Consider the following 25437-nt stretch of genomic DNA (forward strand, 5'->3'; position numbering starts at 1 on the left):
GAATTGTGGCAAATGTCTTGATGAGTGGGGGCTAACAGAATTTGGAATCCTACCTAGAGCTATAAAAGATAAACAACAAAAGTTGGAGCACTCACAAACCTCTATACAAAATGAACAAGTGTTGGAGGCTATACGGCAGACCCAATTGGAGTTAGATGAACTCTTGAAACAGGAAGAGGTTTGGTGGGCATAACGCTTTAGAGCAACTTGGCTCAAGGCCACGGATCGTAATACAAGATTTTTTCACCACAAGGTCTCTCAAAGGAGGGATAGGAATCAAATTACTCAGATAACAGATAAAGCTGGGATCGTTCATAAAGAAGAACGAAAAGTTGAGGGAGTCATAGTCAATTTTTTTCAGGATCTTTTTCGACGGGAGGCAATTCAAAGTATTGACCAGGTCACAGAGATGGTGCATGACTGTATAACGGATGATAGACTGGCAATACTTCAACCTCACCCGTGAAGAAGTTAACATAGCATTGGTTCAAAAGCACCCGACAAAAGCCCCAAGTTTGGATGGAATGCCGACCCTCTTTTATATTGTGGGTGCCAACACAACTAATTGGGTGTTAGATATCTTGAACAACAAAAGGACCCCTCTGTCGCAAACAAGACTTTTATTTGTCTTATCTCAAAGGTAAAAGAGCCTAACCACACTAAGCAGTTTAGACTTATTATGCTATGTAATGTTTTGTTTAAGATTGTTACAAAGACAATTCTTTTTGAGATAGTAGGGGAACTTTAAAGTGTTTTTGTCCCAGGCAGGCTAATTACAGATAATGATTTAGTGCCTTTTGAGGCTTTTCATTAGATTAGGAAGAAGAAGTATGGAAATAAAGGCTATATGACACTCAAACTTGACATGGCAAAGGCGTATAACCGAACCGAATGGCCTTTCCTCCTATTAGTCTTGCGAAAAATGGGCTTTTCTCAATGCTAGATTGATTTAATAGGGGCGTGTATTGGTACAGTGTCGTTTTAGATTCTTATTAATGGAATGCCTTCTAAGGAGTTCAAGCCAACCCGAGGTATTCGACAAGGCGTTCCTCTCTTCCCATATCTCTTTATTCTTTGTGCATCATAGTTCTTGATTGCGGATGGCGGCTCATGGCGGTGAGCCAAAAATCCGCCATAAAGTTATAGCGGATGGCATTGCGGAAAATGGCGGAAATGACGGATTACCTAAAAAATACACATATATGTACAAAAAAACATGCAGAAAAATTGCAAATATAATAAACTATAAAATCTATCTATATAAGCAACTTTCTAGTCATAAAACATCCAATTAATATAGCAAATATAGTAACAAATTTAGCAAATAAACATAACATCAAGTTCAAATCATAACTCAAAAGTCATAAGCAAGCCATAAAATAAAAGACACAAAACATAAAAACTATAGACCATCTAGATTCTAGCTCTCATTAAATTCATCCAAATTAACACAATTATTATCATGTCCCTCTGTCCCCTCATCATCCTCTGATTCGGTATCATTGAATTGAATCTCCTCTTCTTGTTCTTCTTCATTTTCAGAATCCTCTTCATTTTCAAATTCTGGTTCTTCCTCTTCCATAATTACTGCCTTTCCTTTTCCTTTTTTTGAAGCCTTAGACCCACTTGGTCCACCCTTTGCACCACCTCTTGCAGTTGTAGGTTCTTTTCTTTTTCTATTTTGTTGTCTTCTAGTATTTGTTGTAGGCTCATGTCCTCCCATTGCTTCAAAAATAAGGTTCCAACTCAAAGTGTTGTCATCTTGATGAACCAAATCAGCATCATCATCCACACTATCATCTCGAAAGGTGGCAGTCCTAATTTCTCCCACTAACCACTCATTACACACATTAATATCATTGAGTGCAATAGGGTCAACTTCATCTTTAAGGTTGTACCTCTTGATGAGTTGTTGGTTATACTTTATGAAGACTAAACTCTCCATCCTTTCACGATCAAGCCTATTTCTTTTCTTAGTATGAATGTGCTCAAATATACTCCAATTGCGCTCACATCCAGAAGTACTACAAGTCAAGCTCAAGATCTTGATAGCAAGGTCTCGCATGTTTGGAGCTTCATGCCCATATGTCCGTCACCAAAATGCTATAAAATTAAAGTAAATTTTTCTAAGCCTTTAATCGAACTAAATTTATAAAGCTTTGTAAAATTTATAACAATCTTACCAAGTGAAATCTTTTTCCTTTGAGATTTTGTAAAATCTAATCCAAAAAGTCCATAGCCGGCCTTGTATAATGCTTGCTCCTCCAATCTCTTCTGTTGCACAACTTGACTTGGCACCAATCTAGTGATGCACTCAAACCACCCCTTTGTAACTTCTAAATCCAGCTCAATCCGAGGGTTATCATAAAACAACTCGGGATTTAGAAAATGACCGGCTGCATGCAACGGACGATGAAGTTGGCAATTCCATCTATTGTCAATGATTTTAAAAACATCATTGTACTTGCTCTCATCATTAAGAAATGTTTTCATGATGCATTCCTTTGCCTTCTCCATTGCTTCATAAATATATCCCATTGGTGGCTTCTTCTCTCCATCAACAAGTCTAAGCACCCGAATAAGAGGCCCATAATCTTAAGGGTGTACTTGACATGATTCCAAAAAGAGGGCATGATAACAATCTTTGTTGCCTCCCTCCCCTTTGCCTCCTTTGACAATTTATTCTTTGCCCATTCATCCGAGGTGAATATTCTTCTCAAATTTCCTTTCTCCTCATAAAGCCTTTCCAAAGAGAGAAATAAAGTGGCAAATCGGGTGACTGCATGCCTTACCAACTCCTTGCCATTTGTGAAGTGTCTCAACATAGCTAACGTGCTAGAGTGACTATAAGTGAAGCTAACCAACGAAATGGCCCTTTTTATGGTTTTTTGAATTAATGGTAACTTCCCAATGTCCTCAAGCATCAAATCCAACTAGTGGACAGCACAAGGAGTCCAAAAACAAATTTGGCCTTTTCTCCATCAGTAACTTATCGGCAAGAACATAATTACTCCCATTATCAGTTACAACTTGAATAACGTTGTGCTCACCAATTTCCTGGACAACATCATCAAGAAGCTCAAATAATTTCTCACCAGTCTTCACATAATTAGAAGCATCAATAGACTTCAAAAATATTGTCCTAGCTGGAGAGTTTACAAGAAAATTAATAATGCTCCTTTGCCTTTTATCCGTCCAAGCATCTGACATAATAGAGCAACCATACTTTTCTCATTGTTCTTTATGACCCTTCAACAATTCTTTGGTGTAATCCAACTCCTCATTAAGCAGCGAAACCCTTAGAGCATGATAACTGGGAGCAGATAAATTGGGACCAAAGCTTCCAACAGCCCACAACATTTCTTGAAAACTCTTCAACTTTACTGGGTTCAATGGAATCCCAGCTTGGTAGAACCACCGTACTATGTATCGATGAACTCTACGAACTGCTTCCTTATTACATGCTTCCTTAATGTTCTGTTGCCTCAATTTCTCTCTTTTTATTTCTTGCAATGGCAGTTTCAGGTTTTCTAACAAACAAGTCCATTGGACCTCTCATGCTAGTTGCACCCCCTCTAGCACTACTTGCATGCCCTCTAATTGCTGCCATTGGAGCTGGATTATGAGGTTCATCAATCCCTTAAGCATCTTCCTCCGAAAATATGAACCCCAAACTCTCTAAGTCAAGTTCCCTAGCATTGACACTCTGTTCTTCGGTGTTTTCCGGGGTGGCACTTTGTCTTCCTCGATTTTTTTTCTGATGGTAATACTCCCATAATTCAGCAATAACATCTTTTGGAACCATTTTACATCCAGCAACATTTCCAAACTTGATCATTAAGTGCTCTTTTGCCCGTGTGATGCCTCCTTTCATAATTTTTTCACAAAAAGTATATACGCTGTCATTGGTATTTCCTTCTTCTACCGTACTAATATATTTCCAGTCTGGGTCAACTCTATTGGAACGGACAGGAGCAGGGGGAGCGGGACCAACAGGGGTAGCACCAACAGTAGGACCAGCAGAAGCAGGGGTAGGAGCATTAGAATCAAGGGCTTGTCTAAAAGTGGACATTGTATACTGAATGGAAAAAAATGGAGGAGGAGAAGTTTAACACTGTCACTGATTATTATTGAGAAAGAATGTCACTGATTATTGAGAAAGAATGGGCAGCAGAAAAGAGAGGAAAGAAAAAGATAGGAGCAGAGAAGAAGGGGCACGAACCAGCAGTGTGAATAGGTGATGAGCAGCAGTGTTGAGAGAACAGAGACGGGCGGCGCGTTGGGCGGCGCGACGGGTGGCTAGATGAGCGGCGGCGATGAATGGCAGCGTGGTGAAGAAATCTGGGTTGCAGAGATGAGAGAACAGAGACGAAGAAAGGGTTTTTTTTTAACAAGAGGAAGATGAGGGAGTTATGAATGAGGGGCTGAAAATTAGGGTTAGTGGGATCTGACTTAGGTTTATTAAATTACCCAAAATACCCTCAATTTTTTTTGGAAAATCTGAAACACCCCGCTATTTCCGCCATATTGATTGCATCCCACCATGGCACCACCGCAATTGCGGCCGCCATGGCGCCCCCGTTATAACCCCATCGTGGCGCCCAGTAAATGGTGGCAGGATCAAAACCCACCACGCCATACCGTTATGGCGCTGCCATAACCGCCATTTAAAAACACTGTTGTGCAGAAGTATTTTTAGGACTTCTACGATGAGCCCAAGAGAGAAACACAATTTGCGGGATCAAATAGCCAGATTGTGCCAGAGATCACACATCTGTTCTCTACAGATGACAACATACTTTTCTTACAATCCACTGATCACAACATTGCTACCATGATGAAAATTCTCACGTCCTACTAATTGGCTTTAGGTCAGAGGGTCAACTTGGAGAAATCAGAGATTTTGTTTAGCCAAAATATACCTCCTCCCAGACAAATGCTTATCCAAGATTGGTTGAACATTAAGGTTGTCGAACATTACTCTAAATACCTGGGGCTTCCTACAGTAGTAGGTCGCTCTAAGAAACAAGTATTTGATTTTATCCAAGAATGAGTCTGGAAGAAGCTAAAAGGTTGGAAAGAGAATGCTCTATCAAAGGTGGGCAAAGAAGTTTTGATTAAATCGGTCGTACAGTCCATTCCCTCTTACATCATGAGTTGCTTCAAACTTCTCACGAGTTTATGTAATCACTTGGAGGATATGGTTAGTAGGTTCTACTAGGGTAACCGACAAAGGTCACCGAAAGGTTCATTGAGTTGCATGGAATAAACTATGTATAGCTAAAGCAGATGGAGGTTTAGGGTTCAGGAGTTTCAAAGCCTTCAATCATGCATTACTTGCTAAACAAGACTGGAGGCTTATTAAATCGCCAAATTCTCTAGCTGCAATGACCTTGAAAGCCAAATATTATCCATGTCAACTCTTCACTGATTCAGATATATGACACAACCCTAGCTATACCTGGCAGAGTATATATGGCTCTAAGTGGGTGTCGTAAAGCTAGAAGGTCTCTGGAGGGTTGGCACAGGGAAAACGATTAGAATATGGGGTGATCCATGGCTGCCTAATCAGAATGGTTTTAAAGCATGGAGTAATCTGTCAGATATGGATTCACAAGCTGTAGTGGATAATCTTACTAACTCAATAGACAAATCATGGAACCATAACGTTACTCAGAATAGTTTTCTTTCCTTTGAGACAGACAAAATTCTAGCCATTCCAATCGACATACAGGGGCAACAAGACACATTTTATTGGAAATATAACAATGGAGAGTTTCAGGTTAAAAGTGTATACCAGTTGGTCCGATAGCAAGCTCAGACATAGTGGGGGAAACAACCTAGCAGCTATCATTAACTGGAAACAATTTTGGCAGACTAAAACCCCACCAAGAAAGCTGAATTTTATGTAGAAACTCCTTCATAATTCTCTTCCCACAAAGCTTACCCTGCAGCGGTGAAGGATTAATTGCTTAGCTTTATGCCAACAGTGCTGGGAATATGAAGAATCAACCATTCACCTTTTCTTACATTGCGATTAGGCTAAGGGTGTGCGTGGTTGGAGGGAATACAAGTATATTCCCAGGAATTTTGAGGTGGGAATATCTTATTCCCATATTTGGTTCAAGATTTAAAAAATTATTCCTAGGTATGTTTTATTCCAAGAAATTCAATTACCACCAATTTAATTCCCATCTTCTCCATGGTTATCTTTAATTCTAATGGAAATGGAATGTGTATAACAAAGTAAAAGGACTAAAGTGCCCTTTTACTGTAATGTGTATAACAAAGTAAAAGGACTAAAGTGCCCTTTTACTCTAACCCTCTTCCTTCAGATTTTTCACAAAAAACCAAACCCTAGCAGAGCACCTCCTCCATGAAAACCAAACCCTAGCCAATTTTTTCTCCAAATTCATGGAGGTTCCACCGACGTCAGCGCCGCCTCGTCGCTGATCTGGATTCGCACAACCACCGAGCTCCTTACTCTAGAAGGAAGATTCACTATCAACCGTTCGTGTTCGTGTTCATCATCACATCTCACCTCCGTTCATGTTCGTGCTTGCGTCTGGCCTCTCTCCTTCGTCTGAGCTCGGTTGTGCTCGAGTTGTGCTTCTTGTTCATGTCGTCTCCCTCGCCCTTCTCCCTCCTCGCATCTTCCTGTTCCTGTTGATCTTTTTCAAGCACAGGTATATTCTAAGTTTGAAATATTGGAATTGGGATGTACTTGGAATTGGAATGTGTTTTATTGTTTCAACGAAATTGAAATTGAAACAATTTTCTAGATCCATTTTAATTCATCTAAACAATTGTTCTAGGTTTTTTCAACCTTATGTATGTACTTGGAATTGGAATGTGATTTCAGTTTTGACCTCATTGATTCTAGTATCCTTAATTCTTTTGTTACACATTTCATATAAAATACCAGTGATGAATTGTTGATAGATAAAATATCAGTGATGAATTTGATTGAAACTTGATATATGCTTTATCTCCATTTTTAATTATAATTTCTTGCAATAAATTTTATGCAGAAAATTTATCTTGGCATTGGAGATTACTCGCTAGAATTTTATTATTATTTGTGGTTTTATTATTATTATAAAGTTCTGTGCCTGTTGTTTGGCTGCATTATCTAAGGAATATTTTGTATGGCTGCATTATCTAAGGAATATTTTTTTAAATTTATTAAAATACCCCTAATAACAAATATCTTTAATTAAATTATTATTAATTTTAATTTTTTTTAAATTTACTAAAATACCCCTAAAAAATATTCATTAGATAATGCAATCATACAAAATATTCCCTAGATAATGCAGCCAAACAACAAGCACATAACTTTATAATAATAATAAAACCACAAATAATAATAAAATTCTAGCGAGTAATCTCCAATGTCAGGATAAATTTCCTGCATAAAATTTATTGAAAGAAATTATAATTAAAAATGGAGATAAAGCATATATCAAGTTTCAATCCAATTCATCACTGGTATTTTATATGAAATGTGTAACAAAAGAATTAAGGATACAATAATCAATGAGGTCAGAACTAAAACTCAAATCACAATCCAATTCCAAACAAATTAAAAACTGAAATCACATTCCAATTCCAAGTACATACATAAGGTTGAAAAAACCTAGAACAATTGTTTAGACAAATTGAAATGGATCTAGAAAATTATTTCAATTCCAATTTCATTCAAACAATAAAACACATTCCAATTCCAATTCCAAGTACATTCTAATTCCAATATTTTAAACCTAGAACAAACCTGTGCTTGAAAAAGATCAACAGGAACAGGAAGATGCGAGGAGGGAGAGGGGCGAGGGAGACGACACGAACAGGAAGCACAACTTGAACAGAGACGAAGGCGAGAGATGCGCGAGCAACCGAGCTCAGACGAAGGAGAGAGGCCAGATGCAAGCACGAGCACAAACACGAACGCGAACACGAACGGAGGTGAGATGTGATGATGAACACGAACGCGAACGGTTGATAGTGAATCTTCCTTCTAGAATAAGAAGCTCGGTGGTTGTGCGAATCCAGATCAGCGACGAGGCGGCACCGACGTCAGTGGAGCCTCTATAAATTCGGGAAAAAAATTGGCTAGGGTTTTGTTTCCATGGAGGAGTTGCTCTGCTAGGATTTGATTTTTTGTGAAATGAGTGAAAAATCTAAAAAAAGAGGATTAGAGTTAAAGGGCATTTTAGTCTTTTTATATTGTTATACACATTCCATTCCATTGGAATTGAAGATAACCATGGAGAAGATAAGAATTAAATTGGTGGTAATTAAATTTCTTGCAATAAAACATACCAAAAATAATTTTTTAAACTTTGAACCAAACATGAAAATAAGATATTCCCATCTCAAAATTCTTGAGAATGCACTTATATTCCCTCCAACCACACACACCCTAAGTGTTTCTGGTTCAGTTCCCCATTTACGCTTCGATCAGCCAATTCACATAACATTTTCTTTACAATATTGGGTAACCCATATGTTCTACAAAATTGGAAAGGAACACATAGGTTTATTCTTTTATTGCCTTCATCAAATTTGGTTTGAGAGGAATCATTTTCTTTTCAAGAATGAGACCAAATTACTTGAACATGCAGCATTGGATACGCAGCAACAGTTCTCCAAGTTCACCGCTGCTATAACCTCCACAATTTCTTCTCTGGCAACGCTAAGATCTCCGCCTTCAGGAAGCCATAGCCTCGCGTTTTGGACTGCACCACCACCAACCTTTTTCACGGGGAGGCGTCATTGTCTGCAACCACCACGGAGAGGTTGTCGCTGCAGCCATGTTTCTTCTCCCAACCGTTCTCTCTGATAGGTAAGCAGAGGCTACTGCTGTCTTTTTGGGCCTAGATTTTGTTAGACAAGACTATTTTTTGGACCTTACTTTAAAATCTGATAACATACAAGTTTTTTTTTTAGTATTCTGATAACATACAAATACTACTTTACTAGATACATATATAAAGGATAATCCTTTTAGGCCGATTGTTTCTAATAGTAAAGCCCTTTTGTATAGCTTTAGAACTTATAAATCTCACATGTGAAAAGAGATGAAAACTTAGTTGCATATACACTAGCTAACATAATTCTTATCAGACCAAATGTTGTGTGGTTGGAGGAAACACAATCTCAGATTTGTAACCAGGTCCAACATGACATTTTGGGCCTCTCTACTTAATATAGCTTTGTTTCTTTTTTTTTAAAAAATATTCAAGAAAAAAAAATCAACTTGGGTTGGTCAAGTGGTCAGCTCACTCGTCCGCTTAAGTAAGTGTCGGGGCCGGGGGTTCGAATCCCGCCTTATGCATGCAGCAACCCATTGGCCAGCGGCACACCCTTAAATGGAGCTTAGATCCGTGACGAATTAGTCCTTGACCTGTCAGGATGGAAGATACCGTGGGCAACCAAAAAAAAAAAATTCAAGAATTATAATTTAATCATAACCAAATAACCGAGGAGTAAACCAAAATTACAACTACCTTTCTTTTCATCTCAGATATCGATATTTTATTTTGGGCCTTTTTATTGAAATAAATAAAGAAAATTCATTATTTCCCTAAATACGCACTAATGGAAATTATTATCTAAATGCGCAGCACCATTTCTTGGTCACCACCCACGAAATGGATTTAGCCTCCAACTCAAGCAAGGCACTCACGAATTGGGCTAGGGTGCCATTATGCGTCAGGCGCCCAAGAAATGGGCACGAATTGGACCAAGGTAGAAAAGTCAATTAATTTGATTTTGTGACATCATCTCAAACATATGCACCGTATAACTAAGATTATGCATGTGCATAGCTATTCTATTCTTTTTACTACGGAAAATTAGTGTCAATGATAGATAAGTAGTGTACATAAATTATTTGTAGTGCACATTATTGTAATTTCAAAAGGATATATGATACAATAATGTGGAGTAAATAGTATACTACTTATTGCCATTTCGTTTGTACCTCCTAAAAAATGGCCCAATTCGTAGGTGCGCTGCCTTAAATGCCCATTTCTTGGGCGCCTGGCTCATAATGGTACCCTGGTCCAATTCGTGGGCGCCTTGCTTGAGTTGGAGGCTAAACCCATTTTATGGGTGATGGCTGAGAAATGGTACTACGCATTTAGATAATAATTTTCATTGGTGTGTATTTAGAAAAATAATGAATTTTTCTTATTTATTTCAATAAAAAAACCTTTTTTTTTTGTTGTGTTTTTATTTTCTTTTTATTTGACGATAAAGCCCCAACCTTATGTCCTTACTGATTGATTTTTTGTTGGAACATTGTGATATTGGTTTTTGGTCGTGTGTAGGGCCATAGACCCGATCCAACCTGAAACAAGACGGAAGCGGGTCACTTTCAAACAGTTAACCCGAACTAATCCCTCCAATGGCTACACTTCTCTTGACTATTTTTAGCCCGAGTTTTAAATCTCTAAGATTCCAACTTTATGACCAACAACTATTTGCTCTGAACTCTCAACGGCTGCGTTTCAATTTATTATATTCAAATATACAATAAACGTTTTTCTCTATTCTTAAATTTTCTAATTACATAGTAATTGTAATTTGGAGCTTATGGCTACCACGTAACAAGTTTATACAGGGCCTAGATTTCTAGAGTCAATGCTAATCTGAAACAAGTAAATTACTATTTTATGTTAATGGTAATGTTTTTCTAAAATTAAATTATAATTAAAAATAAAAACTATCATAAATTTTAAATTATAATAAATTCTAATTTTAAAGTTGAATTATTATAAAATATAATAAATAAAAAATAAAAATTTATTTAATTAACGAAAACTATAACCCTCTTTAATTAATAGAGAGCGTTTATCGACGAAACACCTTTAGATACTGCAAATAAAGCCAATGAGATCTATTGTAATGAATTTTCATCAATGGAATTCATATGTTATCTTGGGACAAAAAAGAAGAAGAAAATAAAAGGTACCCAAAGTGGATAAGGATGAAACACAATGACAGCAAAACTTTCCTTTGAATAATTCCTTCTTCCCTAGTGAGACAAAGTTTCCACATAGACGTGCTAATTATTAAAAAGCATATGTAACATTAAGATTTATGTGTCTTATGTATCCAACAACATGCATATGGCAAAGTCTTTGGTGTGATTCCATATTCCATTGGTTGTGTCACTGTCACAATCATTACTCTGATCTCATGCAAATTAATTTCTACTGTATTTTATTTCTGTTAACATGATTAGGCTAAATAATAATGCTGTGTTAAGGGATAAAGAATGAAGTTATGTTTGGCTCTTTTTCATTATATTCCTTTCTTTCACTATATTATTCCTTGTTTCAAATTGGTTCAAATCTTATTGTGATTCAAATTATACTAGGTTGGATATGAGTGATTCATAAATTTATGATTTCAACTATAGTAAAGAAAAAAAAAGTTAACTGAAAAAGAATATTTTAATTTCTCAAACTGAATTATCATAGGTAACGTTTGAAAGAGAGACCGAGAAATAAAGATTGAATTTTAATATGAGGAATGTTAGGGACCAACAATTTTGTGATTTATAGCCATCAAATAGTCATTAATGATGGTTTTAATGGTGTGAAATTTCATCCAATGACTCACTTTTCTTTGTTGGTTACATGCTGGTCAGAATTTAACAAAGTTGCTGGCCCCTAAGCTTTTCCTTTTAATATTGTGTTTGATGTAAAGTGAAAAATATAAATTGAAATAAGAATGACGCTCTAATTTAATTTGCACAAACAGTAACGTTGAAATTAATTAATTGAAATCAGAGTATTTTAGGTAAAAAATGTTATTAAAATTTCAGTTTCCGTCTTTAAGAATTTTAGTCCTATGTGTCTCCATTTTTTAGAAGTATTAAAATACTGAAATTTTTAAGACAAAGACTGAAATTTTAATACCAATCTTTAGACTAACAAACATAATATTGAGTGTCAATCTCTCAATTTTCGTCCTAATATCTCAAAACAAACACTATCATAGAGTTTAGATATCAATGCAAAATAATAATAATAATAATAATAATAATAATAATAATAATAATAATAATGAAAATTGAAATATAACCTATGAAGATAATCCAACCAATCTTGATTCTTTAGTTGGATGAAAAAACTATCCTCACATTATCAAGGTAGGTAATGCACTATTCTTGAACAAAAGCCAAGTCTAAATTGTTGGCAAATGACTTGTTCTGCCAATTATAGCAGCCCATATGTGTTGCATAAGTTTGTTTAATACATCTTATAGGAAAATATGGGTAATTTATATATATATATATATATATATATATATATATATATATATATATATATATATATATTTTTTTTTTTTTTTTTTTTTCAAAAGAAGAAAAACTTATCAGCCACTAATATTGAACACCGTTTTCTAAATAATAGCTAAGCACTAATTATTTTTCTTTTTTCAGTTTCCACAAAATTGATCAACCTACTACTACTTCATCCAGAAAGGTCAACTTTAATCACCAATAATTTTTTTTTTCAGTTTGTATACCTACTTAGCTTCAAACGGTAGAACTACTACTACTACTAGACCTTAATCTTAGGCTATAAATTAAAACAATAAAGTAGTCTTCGTTCTCATCAGAATCCAAAACTCATCACACCCTTGAATATTGATCTTATATGTGATTTCTTCAATAATAATGGGTGTCACAACATTCACACATGAGTATTGTTCCTCTGTTGCTCCGCCACGCCTTTTCAAGGGCTTGATCACAGACTCAAGTACTTTGCTTCCAAAGCTATTACCACAGTTGATTAAAGATGTCACCATTATCCAAGGAGATGGAGAAGCTGGAACCATTGAACAAGTTAACTTTGCACAAGGTTAGCAAAAAGACATCATATGGATCAATTTGGATTTATTTTTTAAAAAAAATACTTATATTTTTATTTTTTAAAAATTTTTTTTAACAGACAAAAATTATTTCATACTTGAATGGACTTTTAAAAAAAAATTTAAGTATTAAAAATATTAAAAAAAAAAAAGATATTACTAATTTTTAGAAAAAACAAATAATTTACTTTTTTTTAATAAAAATATATTTTTTAAAGACGTATCTAAATAGTTTTTAAACTGAATAAAAATATTTTATTTTAAAAAAAAAAAACTTTTTTCACCAAAAAAGTCAATCCAAACTATCACTATATATACAATAATTTGATTAGTTAATATTATTACATGTAACACTACTATATTACTATTTAATTTGTTATGCCAATACTAGCCTTTCTTATGCTTAGGGTTAGGTTTGATTAGCTTTTCCTTATTACTTTTTTTTCCTTCAAAAATTTTAAAATAAAAAAATCATGCTTTTTAAATTTTTTTCACTTTCACAAAATACTAAAAATAAATCAAATTATAGTATCACATTTTTTAAAATAGAACAGCGTTGAGTGTGACATATCTAGCTAAAATTTAGGAAAAATTAGTGTATAAATTTACAAATTAATTAGAAAATATCTTACATAATATCGCTTAATAATCATAAAAAAAAAAGACATTATGTATAGTATTCATATTTTATTTATTTAATTTATTCCATATGTGCTTGATTATATTATAACTCCTGGTTAATGTTTCTCTTATGCAGCTATCCCCTTCAAATATCTAAAACACAGGATTGATGTGGTTGATAAGGAAAACCTGGTGTGCAAATACACTATGATTGAAGGGGATCCATTGGGAGAAAAGCTTGAGTCTATAGCTTATGAGGTGAATTTTGAGGCCACTAGTGATGGAGGTTGCATATGTAAAATGACTAGCAAATACAATGCCATAGGTGATGCTGAAATTAAGGAGGAAGAAGTAAAGGAAGGGAGAGAAAGCTCCATTGGAATTTGTAGGGTTGTGGAAGCCTACCTATTGGAGAATCCACAAATTTATGCTTAATTATTTTATTTAATTATTATATATAAGAGATGATGTATTCCATTTTTCTTTTATAGAATTTAATTCTTAATAAGTCCTCGCTTCTCATGTGGGTTTGGCAAAATATTTGTATTTTTTTATTAGTGACAATGAGTTGATGAAGATTATATTTTATAAACCAACAGCATCACATACATAACTCTCTAGCTAAATCTGCCGAATTCTTGTGCAACTCATAAAGCTTATGCTATGATCCAAAACGTATACCAAAGAACCAAGGTTTAGAACAATGTTCAATCATGGTTAATTACTATAATTCAGACTATTAGGTAATTCAACATTGTTTTGGATATAAGACGTTTGTTTTCCTTTACTACAACATTTACTGTTAGAGGATGGTTGAGTCAAATGTTTTTTACTAGAAAATATATTTATATATATATAAAGTTTTTTTACTCATACATTTAATAATAAATATTGAATTAAATCCATTTTTTTGTGGGGAAGTAATTTTAGACATTAAACACCTTGCAAGAATAATAAGACAAAAGCATGATAATCTCAGGGTAATGCTAGGTAGACAAAAAAAAAACAGTCAGAACTTGTCTTATTTAGTATTCATTAATTATCGCAACAATTAATGAATGCTAAATAAAGTAAGTTATGACTATTTTTAGCTGATTTTCTTTGGTTACCAAACATTTTTGTAATGTCCGAGGTTGTCTCTTGGTCCACCCTTAGAACCGTGTGACATTGTGAATGCTTCACCATAATTTTCTATATATGCTATATATAATTCATTATGGTGAAGGCAAAGATATATTTGAATTTATGTGAGAATTATTAGAGAGCATAAATCATAATAAAGAGGTTAAATTAGCACCTGAACTAATCACCAAATGCCATAGCATGTAGAGACAAAATCTAATCAAGTATATATAATTTTTTTTTGAAATGACAAGTTCAACACAACAAGTGGAGCAAAAGGTACAAACAGAACTAGACAAAGAAACTATACGAAATTAAATTTTGAAACCCCCTGTCATCTTTGGCATTGCCATCAACAACAGAAGGGATCCACTCCTATCCACTCCTTATAGTTCACGGAGGACTAGTAGATGATATCATCAACCCCTGTTCCCTTATTCTGAAAAATTCGCCGATTCCTTTCTAACCAGATGTTCCAGATAATTGTACAGAAGAATACCATCCACCTCTTACGTTCCTCCTTACTGGTTAATAACTCTGTCCAACTTTAAAAATGTTCCTTTAGAGTTCCTGGGCACGCCCAGTGCCTTCCAACAAAGGACAACCATGCGCACCAGACCTGCCATGAAAATCCACAACCAAGAAATAAGTGGTACCCAGATTCAACACCTTCATTACACAAGACACAGGCAACATCATCCTGGTTAACCACTCTCAGCCGACTTAGCCTCTCCTTCGTATTGATCCTTCCAGTCAAAGCGAACCAGATGAACAATTCAACTCTAGGTGGGACTAGACCCTTCCACACCGTCCTAGTAAAGCTGTAGCTCGCTATATCCTCCGAAAGCGTTTCCACCTGCATCACTTGCACGAAGGAGTTAGTAGAAAATACACCATGTTTATCAAATTTCCATACAACCTTATCCTCTTTGTCATATACAAGATTAACCAATCTCAATGTTTCATGCAACTGGTTCAGTAAGTCCAACTCCCATTGGAAAAGCTGTCGCCTCCATTGGAAGTTCCATCTCCACTCTATCCCGTCCCAGAACCCACAATCCCCTATAACGGATCCTCTTTGGTTTGAAACTGAGAAGAGTCGCGGAAAAAGATCTTTGAGGGACCCACCACGCAGCCATACATCCTCCCAAAATCGAGTTCCTCTCCCATCGCCAATCTCCATAGACAGCCCATTAATCATCTTCTGTCTTACTTGTTGATCCTTAAACTGCAGTTGGAAATATCCTTCCATGGCCCCCCCGAGTAGGCAACACCTGAGTAGATAACATCACATTGGGGTTGAGGTTATTATACGAGCATACCACCTTCTTCCATAAGGGACAATCCTCCTTGGAGAAGCGCCACCACCACTTAAAGAGAAGGGCTGAGTTACGCACCACAGCATCCCCAACACCTAAACCCCCTAACTTTTTGGGAGCCTGTACCACCTCCCACCTAACCATTGCCATACCAAGCCTACCATCCTCCTTACTCTATAGGAACCTTCTTTGTAGGGAAATCAATTTCTCTGCAACTGCCTTCGGCATTTTATACAAACTCAAATAATAGACTGGCAAACTGTTCAAGACGGATTTAATTAGCACCAGCTTACCAGCTTTATTGAGAACCTTAGCCTTCCACATACTCAGCTTATGCTCCACTTTGTCTACAATGGGCTTCCAAGTCTTCACCAACCTCGGGTTCGCTCCTAGTTGAATCCCCAAGTATTTCACCAGGAGGGAGGCTATCTGGCAGCCCAGCACTCTAGACATACGATGTACCCACTGACCATCACAATTAATAGGGATCAAGCTAGACTTATCAAAATTTATAGACAGCCCTGACATAATCTCAAAGCAACGCAGTAGCCTCTTATAGTTCTTTATAGTTTCTTCCTCCGGGGGACAGAACAGGACAGTATCATCTGCAAATTGAAGATGAGACAGCTCGACATGATCTCTACCCACCAATAACAGCGAGATACGCCCATTTCTTACCGCCTCCCCGAACATCCAATGTAGAACGTCAGCAACCAGAACAAATAGGAATGGAGATAAGGGATCTCCCTGTCGCAAGCCTCTTTCCATCTTAAATGGCTTAGATGGCGATCTGTTTATCAACACTGACATATAAGCCGTACTTAGACACTCCATAATCCAACTCCTCCATTTTTGTCCGAATCCCATCTTTTGCAACACCAGGTCTACAAAACTCCACCTGACTCTATCATATGCTTTCTGAAAGTCTAGCTTTATTATTACCCCTTCCTTCTTCGTCATTTTCATCCAATGAACAGTTTCGCAAGCGACAAGAGCCCCATCATGAATCTTCCGTCCTTTGACAAAAGCACTCTGCGTCTCGCCTACCAGCCGTGGCATAATTGTTCGCATCCTTCTAACCAGCATTTTCGAGATGACTTTATACACACAACCTACCATACTGATCGGTCTCAGGTCTTTAATTTCCTTCGCGCCAGTGAACTTAGGGGCCAACACCACCCAAGTGAGATTCGCATCCGCCGGTAGCTTGGACGTCAAGAAGAAATTCATCACCGCCGCAGTAAAATCAGAGCCAATTTCAGCCCAACACCTCTTTATAAAGTTCATATTGTATCCATCACTTCCTGGCGCCTTGCATGATTCACAATCCCATACTGCTTCTTTAATCTCCTCAGGTGTCGGTTGTACCTCTAGGGCCACAGCATCATCCTCGACAATCATTTCCACCAAGCCGTCCCTAAATCCCACCAAAGGATACGCCTCCTGATGATACAAATTCTTGTAGAAGTCTCTGATCGCAATCTTAATCCGAGCTTGATTCCTTACTACTCTTCCATTAATGAGCAAAGTGTCAATCCTGTTGTTTCTCCTTCTTGCGGAGGCTAGATTGTGGAAGTATCTTGTATTCTTATCAATGTCCTTCGCATGTCTAGAACGCGACATCTGTTTCCAATGCATCTCCTTTCTAACGTACCATTTCTCACAGCAAGTCACTAGGGCCTTTCTTCTTGCCTCCATTGTTCCATCATAGGCACCATCACCCACCATATCATCAATCTTCTTTATCTCTTCCTCAAACTTCATGATTTTCTTGTCCATCTCCCCGAAGTTCTCTTTATGCCATCTTCCCAGAGGAGCTGTCATAGCCTTCAATTTATCTGTAAACTGTGCCTCACCTAAGCCTCTCCATTCCTCCTTTACCATCCTCAGGAACCCCTCATGCGTAAACCACGAATCAAGGCTTCGGAAAGGTCGCGGCCCATCTCTCTGCCCCCTGTCTTCCACTATAATAGAGCAATGGTCAGACAAACCCCTAGGGCCCCCTCGTATCCGCATCTCTGGAAATTTCTCAAGCCATTCCAGGCTAACCAAAACTCTATCAATACAGCTACATGATCGACCTCTGAACCATGTAAACTTCCGGTCTGTAATCGGCAAGTCCACCACACCCATGTCATGTATCCAAGTCTTAAAATCATCGGCTGACAGGGGTAAGCTATTTGTGCCACGTCTTTCTTCCACCTGTACAATCTCATTAAAGTCCCCCATGAAACAGCAGGGGACCTGGCATAAACCAGCTATGTAGCTTAACTCCTCCTATATAACAAGCTTCTCATGCCTGGTATGTGCCCCATACACCAGAATAAAAGCACAATAAAAATTATATTTCAACAATTCCCCTTCAACACACATCCATCTCTCCCCTTTGTGGCTATTTCTTATTTTAAAAAAATCATCGTCCCATATTAGCAGCAACCCACCAGATGCACCATTAGATTCAACAAAATCCCATCCCGCACAACTAATACCCCAAATTTTTTGTACATCAAATTTAGTCACTAGCTGTCTTTTTGTCTCCACTAGGCCTAACATGTTTAATCTAAAGTTTCTTTTCAAGTCCTTTATCATCCTCAACTTCCCATCCCCCCTCAATCCCCTAATATTCCAAGAGCCAAAAATCATTTCAATAAGTTATTACACACCTTTTTAGAAATTTTGGGTCTGCTCCTCCTCGCCTTAGCCTTTTGTTTCGCCAACCTTTTTTTCCGAGCAATTTCTTCGTTCTGTTGCTGAAGGATCGCCATAATGTCATCTTCTTCGTCATACAGAGCTGCTCCTGATTCTGTTGCTAAGTCCTAAGTTATTTTGTTTTCTACCAGTTGCTCCTCCAAAGTTAGACCCTCATTGTCACTGGCTTCCACATAGTTGACCTGATTGTCACTGCCTTCCAGATAGTTGACCTGAGCGTCCTCCTCCAAATCCCGCTCCTCTTCGCCATATCCCTCTTCTTCGTAAGGCACTGGTGATTCCCTATCCACAAGAGCTTTCGTATCCGGGCCAGGCTTTCCTACCCCTACATCAGGTTCACCATTGTGGTCGTCTTCCTTTCCGTTACATGTTTTGGTATTGGCTTTCGGAAGCCCAACATCTCCTCTTCCATGATACCCTATTCGGCCTCCTCCTTCCCCTACCGTGCTTAACCGTAATCGGGCTGTGTTCTGTCCACCACAACTGGCGCTCGGTTTGTCAACCGGCTGGCACGCAAGGGCCATCGGACTCGCGACACTTCCCTGACCAACTCGGCCTCCTTCTCCCCGATGATCTCCAGCCCGGTTCTCGCAACGGTCATCTCCCGGATCTGTATGCCGCGCGAGTTCTGAGTCCGCCGACCCATTTCTCCTCTCAACCAGGTATGTTCGTGCAACCACTGCACTAGATGCCGCAACCCCTAGGTTCCCGAGATCCGCAGGTGCAGCAGCTTCCTTGGCTGTTGGATCGTAACCTGGAGCACGCCTAGGCCTCCGACCCGCCGTCTCATTGGACCTCTTTTTTTTTTTTTTTTTTTTTTTCAAGTATATATAATAAAAGAGGGTAACTATTCCTACCAAACTTTGAAGAAACCACCTAGAATTTTGTACAAAAGGACCAGAAAGTTTTGAAGTGGCAACTAATAGAATATTAATTCTGCTAATTGTTTGTATTATGAGTTGTGACACGTGAAGAAATGAATTGATCACTAAAATAAGTTAACCTTTTCGCGCTACTTTATGGCAAGGGCACATCCATTAATCATAATATTATAGACTACTAAAAATACACTTAAATTATTTTATTATTAATAAAAATATTTTTAAATTTTATTATCGATAAAAATATTTTTAAATTATTTAAAAACGTAACAAAAATATACACACGTAAACAGAAACATTTTATGTTAACAGAAAAGAGTAATGTGAGTATATAATAAATAGAACTTCTTATATAAAGAGTGAGATTTTGATATTAGCAAGTAAATTATATTACACTTTTTTATTAATGAGATTGATCTTTGATACGCTTGAATATTTTTGACATATTTTAAAATTATTTGAAGACAATTTATTGATAACAAAATTTAAAAATATTTTTATCAATGTAAAAATAATTCAGTCGTATAGTGGTAATTTACCCTAATATCATAATATGTGACTAATTGTAAACGTTGGATGCTATGAATAATTGGCTGGCCGCAGGCCCATAGATGAGGAAGATTTTATGTGTATGTGCATTGATGCTATGCTCTATTTGTGGTTGCTATATACAGCTACATTAGATACACCAAAAAAAAAAATATCAATTATTAACTAACAATAGTACTAACAGTTCTCATATAGTAATAGAGGTACATTTTGGAAGGTTATCACATGTATCACTGCACGAACATGAAAATTTTGTGTTCCAATCTTCTGCAGCGTACAGATTTAATCTAAATTATGTTAATGGTGTTGATTTGATGGAATAGTTTTGTGGTGTACTATTAATGAAACAAGTGTACGCAGTGCAAGTGACCAGTGTATCCATTTGTCTAGTGTTCAATTTATAGTTTATTATTATTGTTCTAGTCCTGAATAAACTGGCTCCTTATTAGGATTTTTGTTAGCCGTTCTACAAAACGAGCTGAGCCATTATTTATTTTGGGCTAATGAGTGAAAAGTAGTCCATTATAAGAACATGAGCTGTTATATTTGAATACATGAAATTTTTTTTTAGTTATGATGGGTGTACTAATGGTGATGTGAATTAAAAAGCTGTCAATAAATGGAATGAAACGGGTTATAAAAAAATGGAATGAAATGTATGGTGATATATTGTGCAGTTAATTTTTTTTATGTGTGATTAATTATTTATTTTGGAGGTGGAGTTTAACATGAAGAGTTGTTTTATTCTATAACTTGTTTAAAGATTTATATGTTTAAGAACGATGAAGTTGCATCATAGGTAAAGTTGTTAGTTTCGTTAGGGTTTAATATTGAGAATTGAATGTTGTGATCAAATTAGTTAATTGAATTAATTTTAATGTTTGATGTCTTAATTTACTTATGTTAAAAAAGTATGAGGTATAAGTGGAATTCTTGTGTACTTTGAAGTAAATTTATTAAAGGGTGTGTTTAGGATTTACATAGGAGAAGAAAATAGTGTGTAGTTGAATTGTCTTGGACGCTTTATTTTTGTGTGTGGCAACTTTTGGAACCTCTCAACACATAAGTGGTTTGATCTCTGAATTCACGTTCACGTGAAGCTAAAAATTGTAACTTTTGCATTCACGTTGATGATGACTGATTATTATTAAAAAATTAGATGATAAATTTATTTATTTTCAATTCTTATTTTCCTTCGTTATCTTCTACAAAAAGGATACAAGTAAGCATATACTTTCACATTAGTTCTTTATAGTTTTTCGTTTCAAAATTTTTTTTTTCATCAAGATTCTCATATTTGTTTAAATCATTGTCAAGATAAATATTTTAGTTTTTTTAGTACTCTCTTTCATATTTTAGATTTTTATGTTTTTTTATGTTATTTTTGTATTTATATGATTTTCTATCAACCATATCCTTCATTATCTTCTACAAAAAGGATACAAGTAAGCATATACTTTCACATTATTTCTTTGTAGTTTTTAGTTTCAAATTTTTTTTTCATTGAAATTCTCATATTTGTTTAAATCATTGTCAAGATAAATATTTTAATTTTTTAGTACTCTCTTTCATATTTTAGATTTTTATATTTTTTTATGTTATTTTTGTATTTATATGATAACTAATTTTTATATTATTATTTATTGTTCTGATGTTGTATTTTTAGAATTTATACTACTTTCTAGTTTATATGCGCTTTTTTTTTTATTATTTACTAAACTATTTTTTATATGTATATTTTTTATGAAGTCTTTTTTTTATTTAGTTTTTTTTTCACTTGATTTTTTTTATTTATTTTTATTGTATTTTCTTATTCCTACTACAAATGTTATTAATATGAATTTTTATTTTTATTAAATTTTATATTATTTTTATTATTTTTTGTCCATATAATTTTTTTTTCATCATGTACTGTACTATATCTATGTTGTTTATAAAATATTTTAATTTTTTATTTTGTTTTATTTATATGAAATTTTTTTACCTTTTATTATAATTTGTGTTTATATAATATATATTATTGGATTTATAAAATTTTTATTGTTTCGTATTTGTATGAGTTTTTTTTATTCTGTACTACATTTTATTTTCCTTTTATATGAAAAATTTTTTATTTTTTATTCGACCTTGTAAAAGTTATAATTATAACTATTGTATATTATGTTTGTTATAAAAATTTTTGTACAATAAAAATGATGATCCGATCTAAAAGGACATAATAAATAAAAAATTAATCATAAGTAACAATAAAGTTATTAATAATAAAAAATTATAGTCTAAAATAATACTAAGTTGAAGAGTACTGACAATATTAAAAAATTTATAGAATATTGTTTTTTATTTGACATTATTTTATTTATAATACTGTAATTCATATTTTTATTTTTTATTATATAATTATTATATTTACATGATAATTTTTTATATTATTTTTTGTAGTGTTATGATTTTTCATGTACATTATTATTTTTTGGAATTCTTATTAGTGATACTGTGAATTTATGTTTCAAGCTGAACATAATTTTGTGCATACTATTACATGAATGTTGTGTCTCTCTACTCAATGAGCATTATGAGTGTTATACGAACTATGATGTGGTTTATAGTTTCGGTTTCGCTACGTTACCAACAGCATATCTGCCAACTTCTGCCAACTCATATTTATAATTGTGTTTTATGAAAGTGTGTTCGTGGATGTGTCTAATAAAAATGTTTTTTTTATAGCTGTGTTTAATAGAAATGTCTTTATAGATATATTTTCTAGATGTGTCTCTTTATATATGTATTTAAAATATATTAATTATTAGACACATTCACGAACATACTTCCATGAAACACAATTATAAATAAGAGTTGGCAGAAGTTGGCAGATAGTATGTTGGTACCCTATACTTTTCCTTATAGTTTTGAGCAGGAAATTTTATGAAAATTAATTTCTTTTATTCATAACCCTATTAGGGCAAATACGGTAAAGACGTTGTTTTGGTAAAATGGTAGATTATATTACAAAATGAAAATCCTAAATATGCGAAATGGATGACGAAAGTTGATTAAAGTTAATTAAAAATATTTGGCTAAGAACCATCACATGAAGTGGTCCTAAGTCTAAAGGCGGACGTTGAAAGCCACATTTTCGTTGCTAAAATGCACTAGACGATGAGTACAATAATGAATTGATAAATTAAAATGGTTTAGCAAAAGGCAATCGGATCGTTAACGTAAGCCTAATGCTCCACATAGAGACAAACCATTCAAGCTACACGGTGGCTGGAGTTGGGGTATGAGCAGATTCATCGGCGTCCTGGCGAGTCTTGTTTGCCCTGTTAACCATTTTTTGCAGCGAGTCATTGTATCTCGTAACCTCCTGGAGCCTGGTCTGTAGCTTTCCCATATCCCGTGCCAGGTCAACGTATCTCTCTTTCCATCCAAGAACCAAGTCAAGGTTGTAGTCATCCACGTAACCATTCAAATTTTGGCACATGTTGCGGAGGCAGAGGCGAGCGGAATCCTCTAAGCTAATGTGCGGCTCTGACGCAACGCGGCTAGTAACAACCAAAGCTTCTGATTCACCAGGAAGGACAACGGACACAAGATGACGGAAATTTCGGCCACCGGTTGATGTGTTTTCTTGTATGATGCGGTAAACCGGTGGGGGGATGTCCAGCTTGTTGCATGTTTTGGACAGCAATCTGGTCATGCTGACGATGATAAGCGGGTTCCGAGTAGGTTTGTGTGGCACAAGTTGGTCTGCTGTAAGTTGGTGTAAGATGAAAGAAAAGGATTTATCATTACAGTGTTGATCTGAGTAGGGAAGAAGATGGGTAAGGAGAAAACTTACGGCGGGGATGCGGTGTAGTGCGACGACGGTCTTCTTCAAAACGTAAGTGTAAAGCTTTCAACGCTATCCTCTCCATTTGGCGGCGTTGCGGTGGTTGGAGTCCTGCCGGGGCTTTGCCTTTGGCTATCATTTTTCTTCCTTTCTTGACGTTGCCATTCCCTTGGAAGAGAGCCCATGCTTCCTCCGCGTTGTCCAAAGTTGGGAACTCCATCCACCCACCGTCTCCATAGTCATGTAGTTGCTCTGCCACCTCCTCAGATGAAGTATAAATCCCAGGTATCCATCCAACAAATACACAAAAAAAATTGTTGGTTATCATTAGTTGTGACCATGGTGTGTTTTTACTGATGTGAATGTGTGTATAGCCGGTGTTAGTAAAAATGTTTATATAGGCAGTTTATATCAAAGTTGTTTCTTGTTGTAGGCGTGCAAACCTTTATTAGTAATTTAAGGGTTTAAGAGTCTTTGTTGACGATGTGAACGCAAGGGAATCGGAATCGGATTCCCTTGCCTGTGGTGGGGCCGGCAATGTGAATATCATGAACTTTTTGCTGAGGAAATGGAACCAAGAATATGTATATAAAAAATCATATTTGACGTATCCATATTGTAGTATGCATTGTGTGATTTGTCACAATTCCACAAAATACGCCTGTGGTGGGGCCGGCAATGTGAATATCATGAACTTTTTGCTGAGGAAATGGAACCAAGAATATGTATATAAAAAATCATATTTGACGTATCCATATTGTAGTATGCATTGTGTGATTTGTCACAATTCCATAAAATATTATACGTGATAAAATAGAATATTATTATACATATTGTATGCATGCATTAGGATGGTCAAATCGTTAAATAAATATTAACCAAGGATTACATGATTCATGTATCCTTGACATTATTATGATATAGCTGTAGCAGCTATTGTGCCTTTTAAATTTTAAATAAGTTAGAGTTGAATACACAACAAATACACATAATTATATAATGTGAATGTCTATTCTGTTTAAAATTGGGGCATGGAAGATAACTTAAAAAATATTATACTCTAATTTTTTATTAGAAGTTATCTACGTTAGGTGAATAACTCAAAACTAATTTTATGATGTATTAAAAGTATTACGTTTATTTTTGTCTTTATGTAAGAAAAATTAGTCATTATTTTAAATAATTTCGTTCTCGAATGGTATTATTATTTTAATATATTTTAAAAATATTTGTTAACAATAATTTTAGATAAATTACAATTTAGTAATATAAAAATTATTTAAGAGTAATTTAGAAAAAAATAGTTTAATTATTAGATTTTTAAAAAATATTTTAGTAAAAAAATAATTTAATCAATAATTAGATAATTTATTAAACGATATTTTGGTAATCAAAACTTAATAACAAAAAATTATAATTCTTGTTAAAGGATATTTTTGTAATGAATAATTTATTTTTTATCGAAAAATGGAGATCAGAAAGTTAATATTAGTTAACACAAACAATTTAAAATAGATTAAAG

General features: G+C 35.2%; 2 protein-coding genes and 1 long non-coding RNA gene across 3 annotated transcripts; 1 reads left to right on the forward strand and 2 right to left on the reverse strand.

Moving 5' to 3' along the window:
* Nucleotides 1-1420: 1420 nt before the first annotated feature.
* On the reverse strand, nt 1421-2517 carry LOC112742311 (uncharacterized). The gene is made up of 2 exons (XM_025791546.1): nt 2184-2517; nt 1421-2073 (listed from the first exon to the last, which is right to left on the reverse strand). Exons 1-2 carry the CDS (start codon nt 2515-2517, stop codon nt 1421-1423), a joined length of 987 nt encoding a protein of 328 aa, XP_025647331.1.
* Nucleotides 2518-12410: 9893 nt separating this feature from the next.
* Nucleotides 12411-19643, reverse strand: LOC112742313 (uncharacterized). Its single transcript, XR_011871638.1, has 2 exons — nt 18611-19643; nt 12411-12842 (listed from the first exon to the last, which is right to left on the reverse strand). It is a non-coding gene; the product is annotated as an uncharacterized lncRNA (long non-coding RNA).
* Nucleotides 12692-14063, forward strand: LOC112741694 (pathogenesis-related protein STH-2). The gene is made up of 2 exons (XM_025790765.2): nt 12692-12875; nt 13643-14063. Exons 1-2 carry the CDS (start codon nt 12692-12694, stop codon nt 13939-13941), a joined length of 483 nt encoding a protein of 160 aa, XP_025646550.1. The 3' UTR covers nt 13942-14063.
* Nucleotides 19644-25437: the final 5794 nt, after the last annotated feature.

The sequence above is a fragment of the Arachis hypogaea genome, chromosome 14 (assembly GCF_003086295.3).
Source record: "Arachis hypogaea cultivar Tifrunner chromosome 14, arahy.Tifrunner.gnm2.J5K5, whole genome shotgun sequence".
In the NCBI taxonomy this organism is placed as follows: Eukaryota; Viridiplantae; Streptophyta; class Magnoliopsida; order Fabales; family Fabaceae; genus Arachis; species Arachis hypogaea.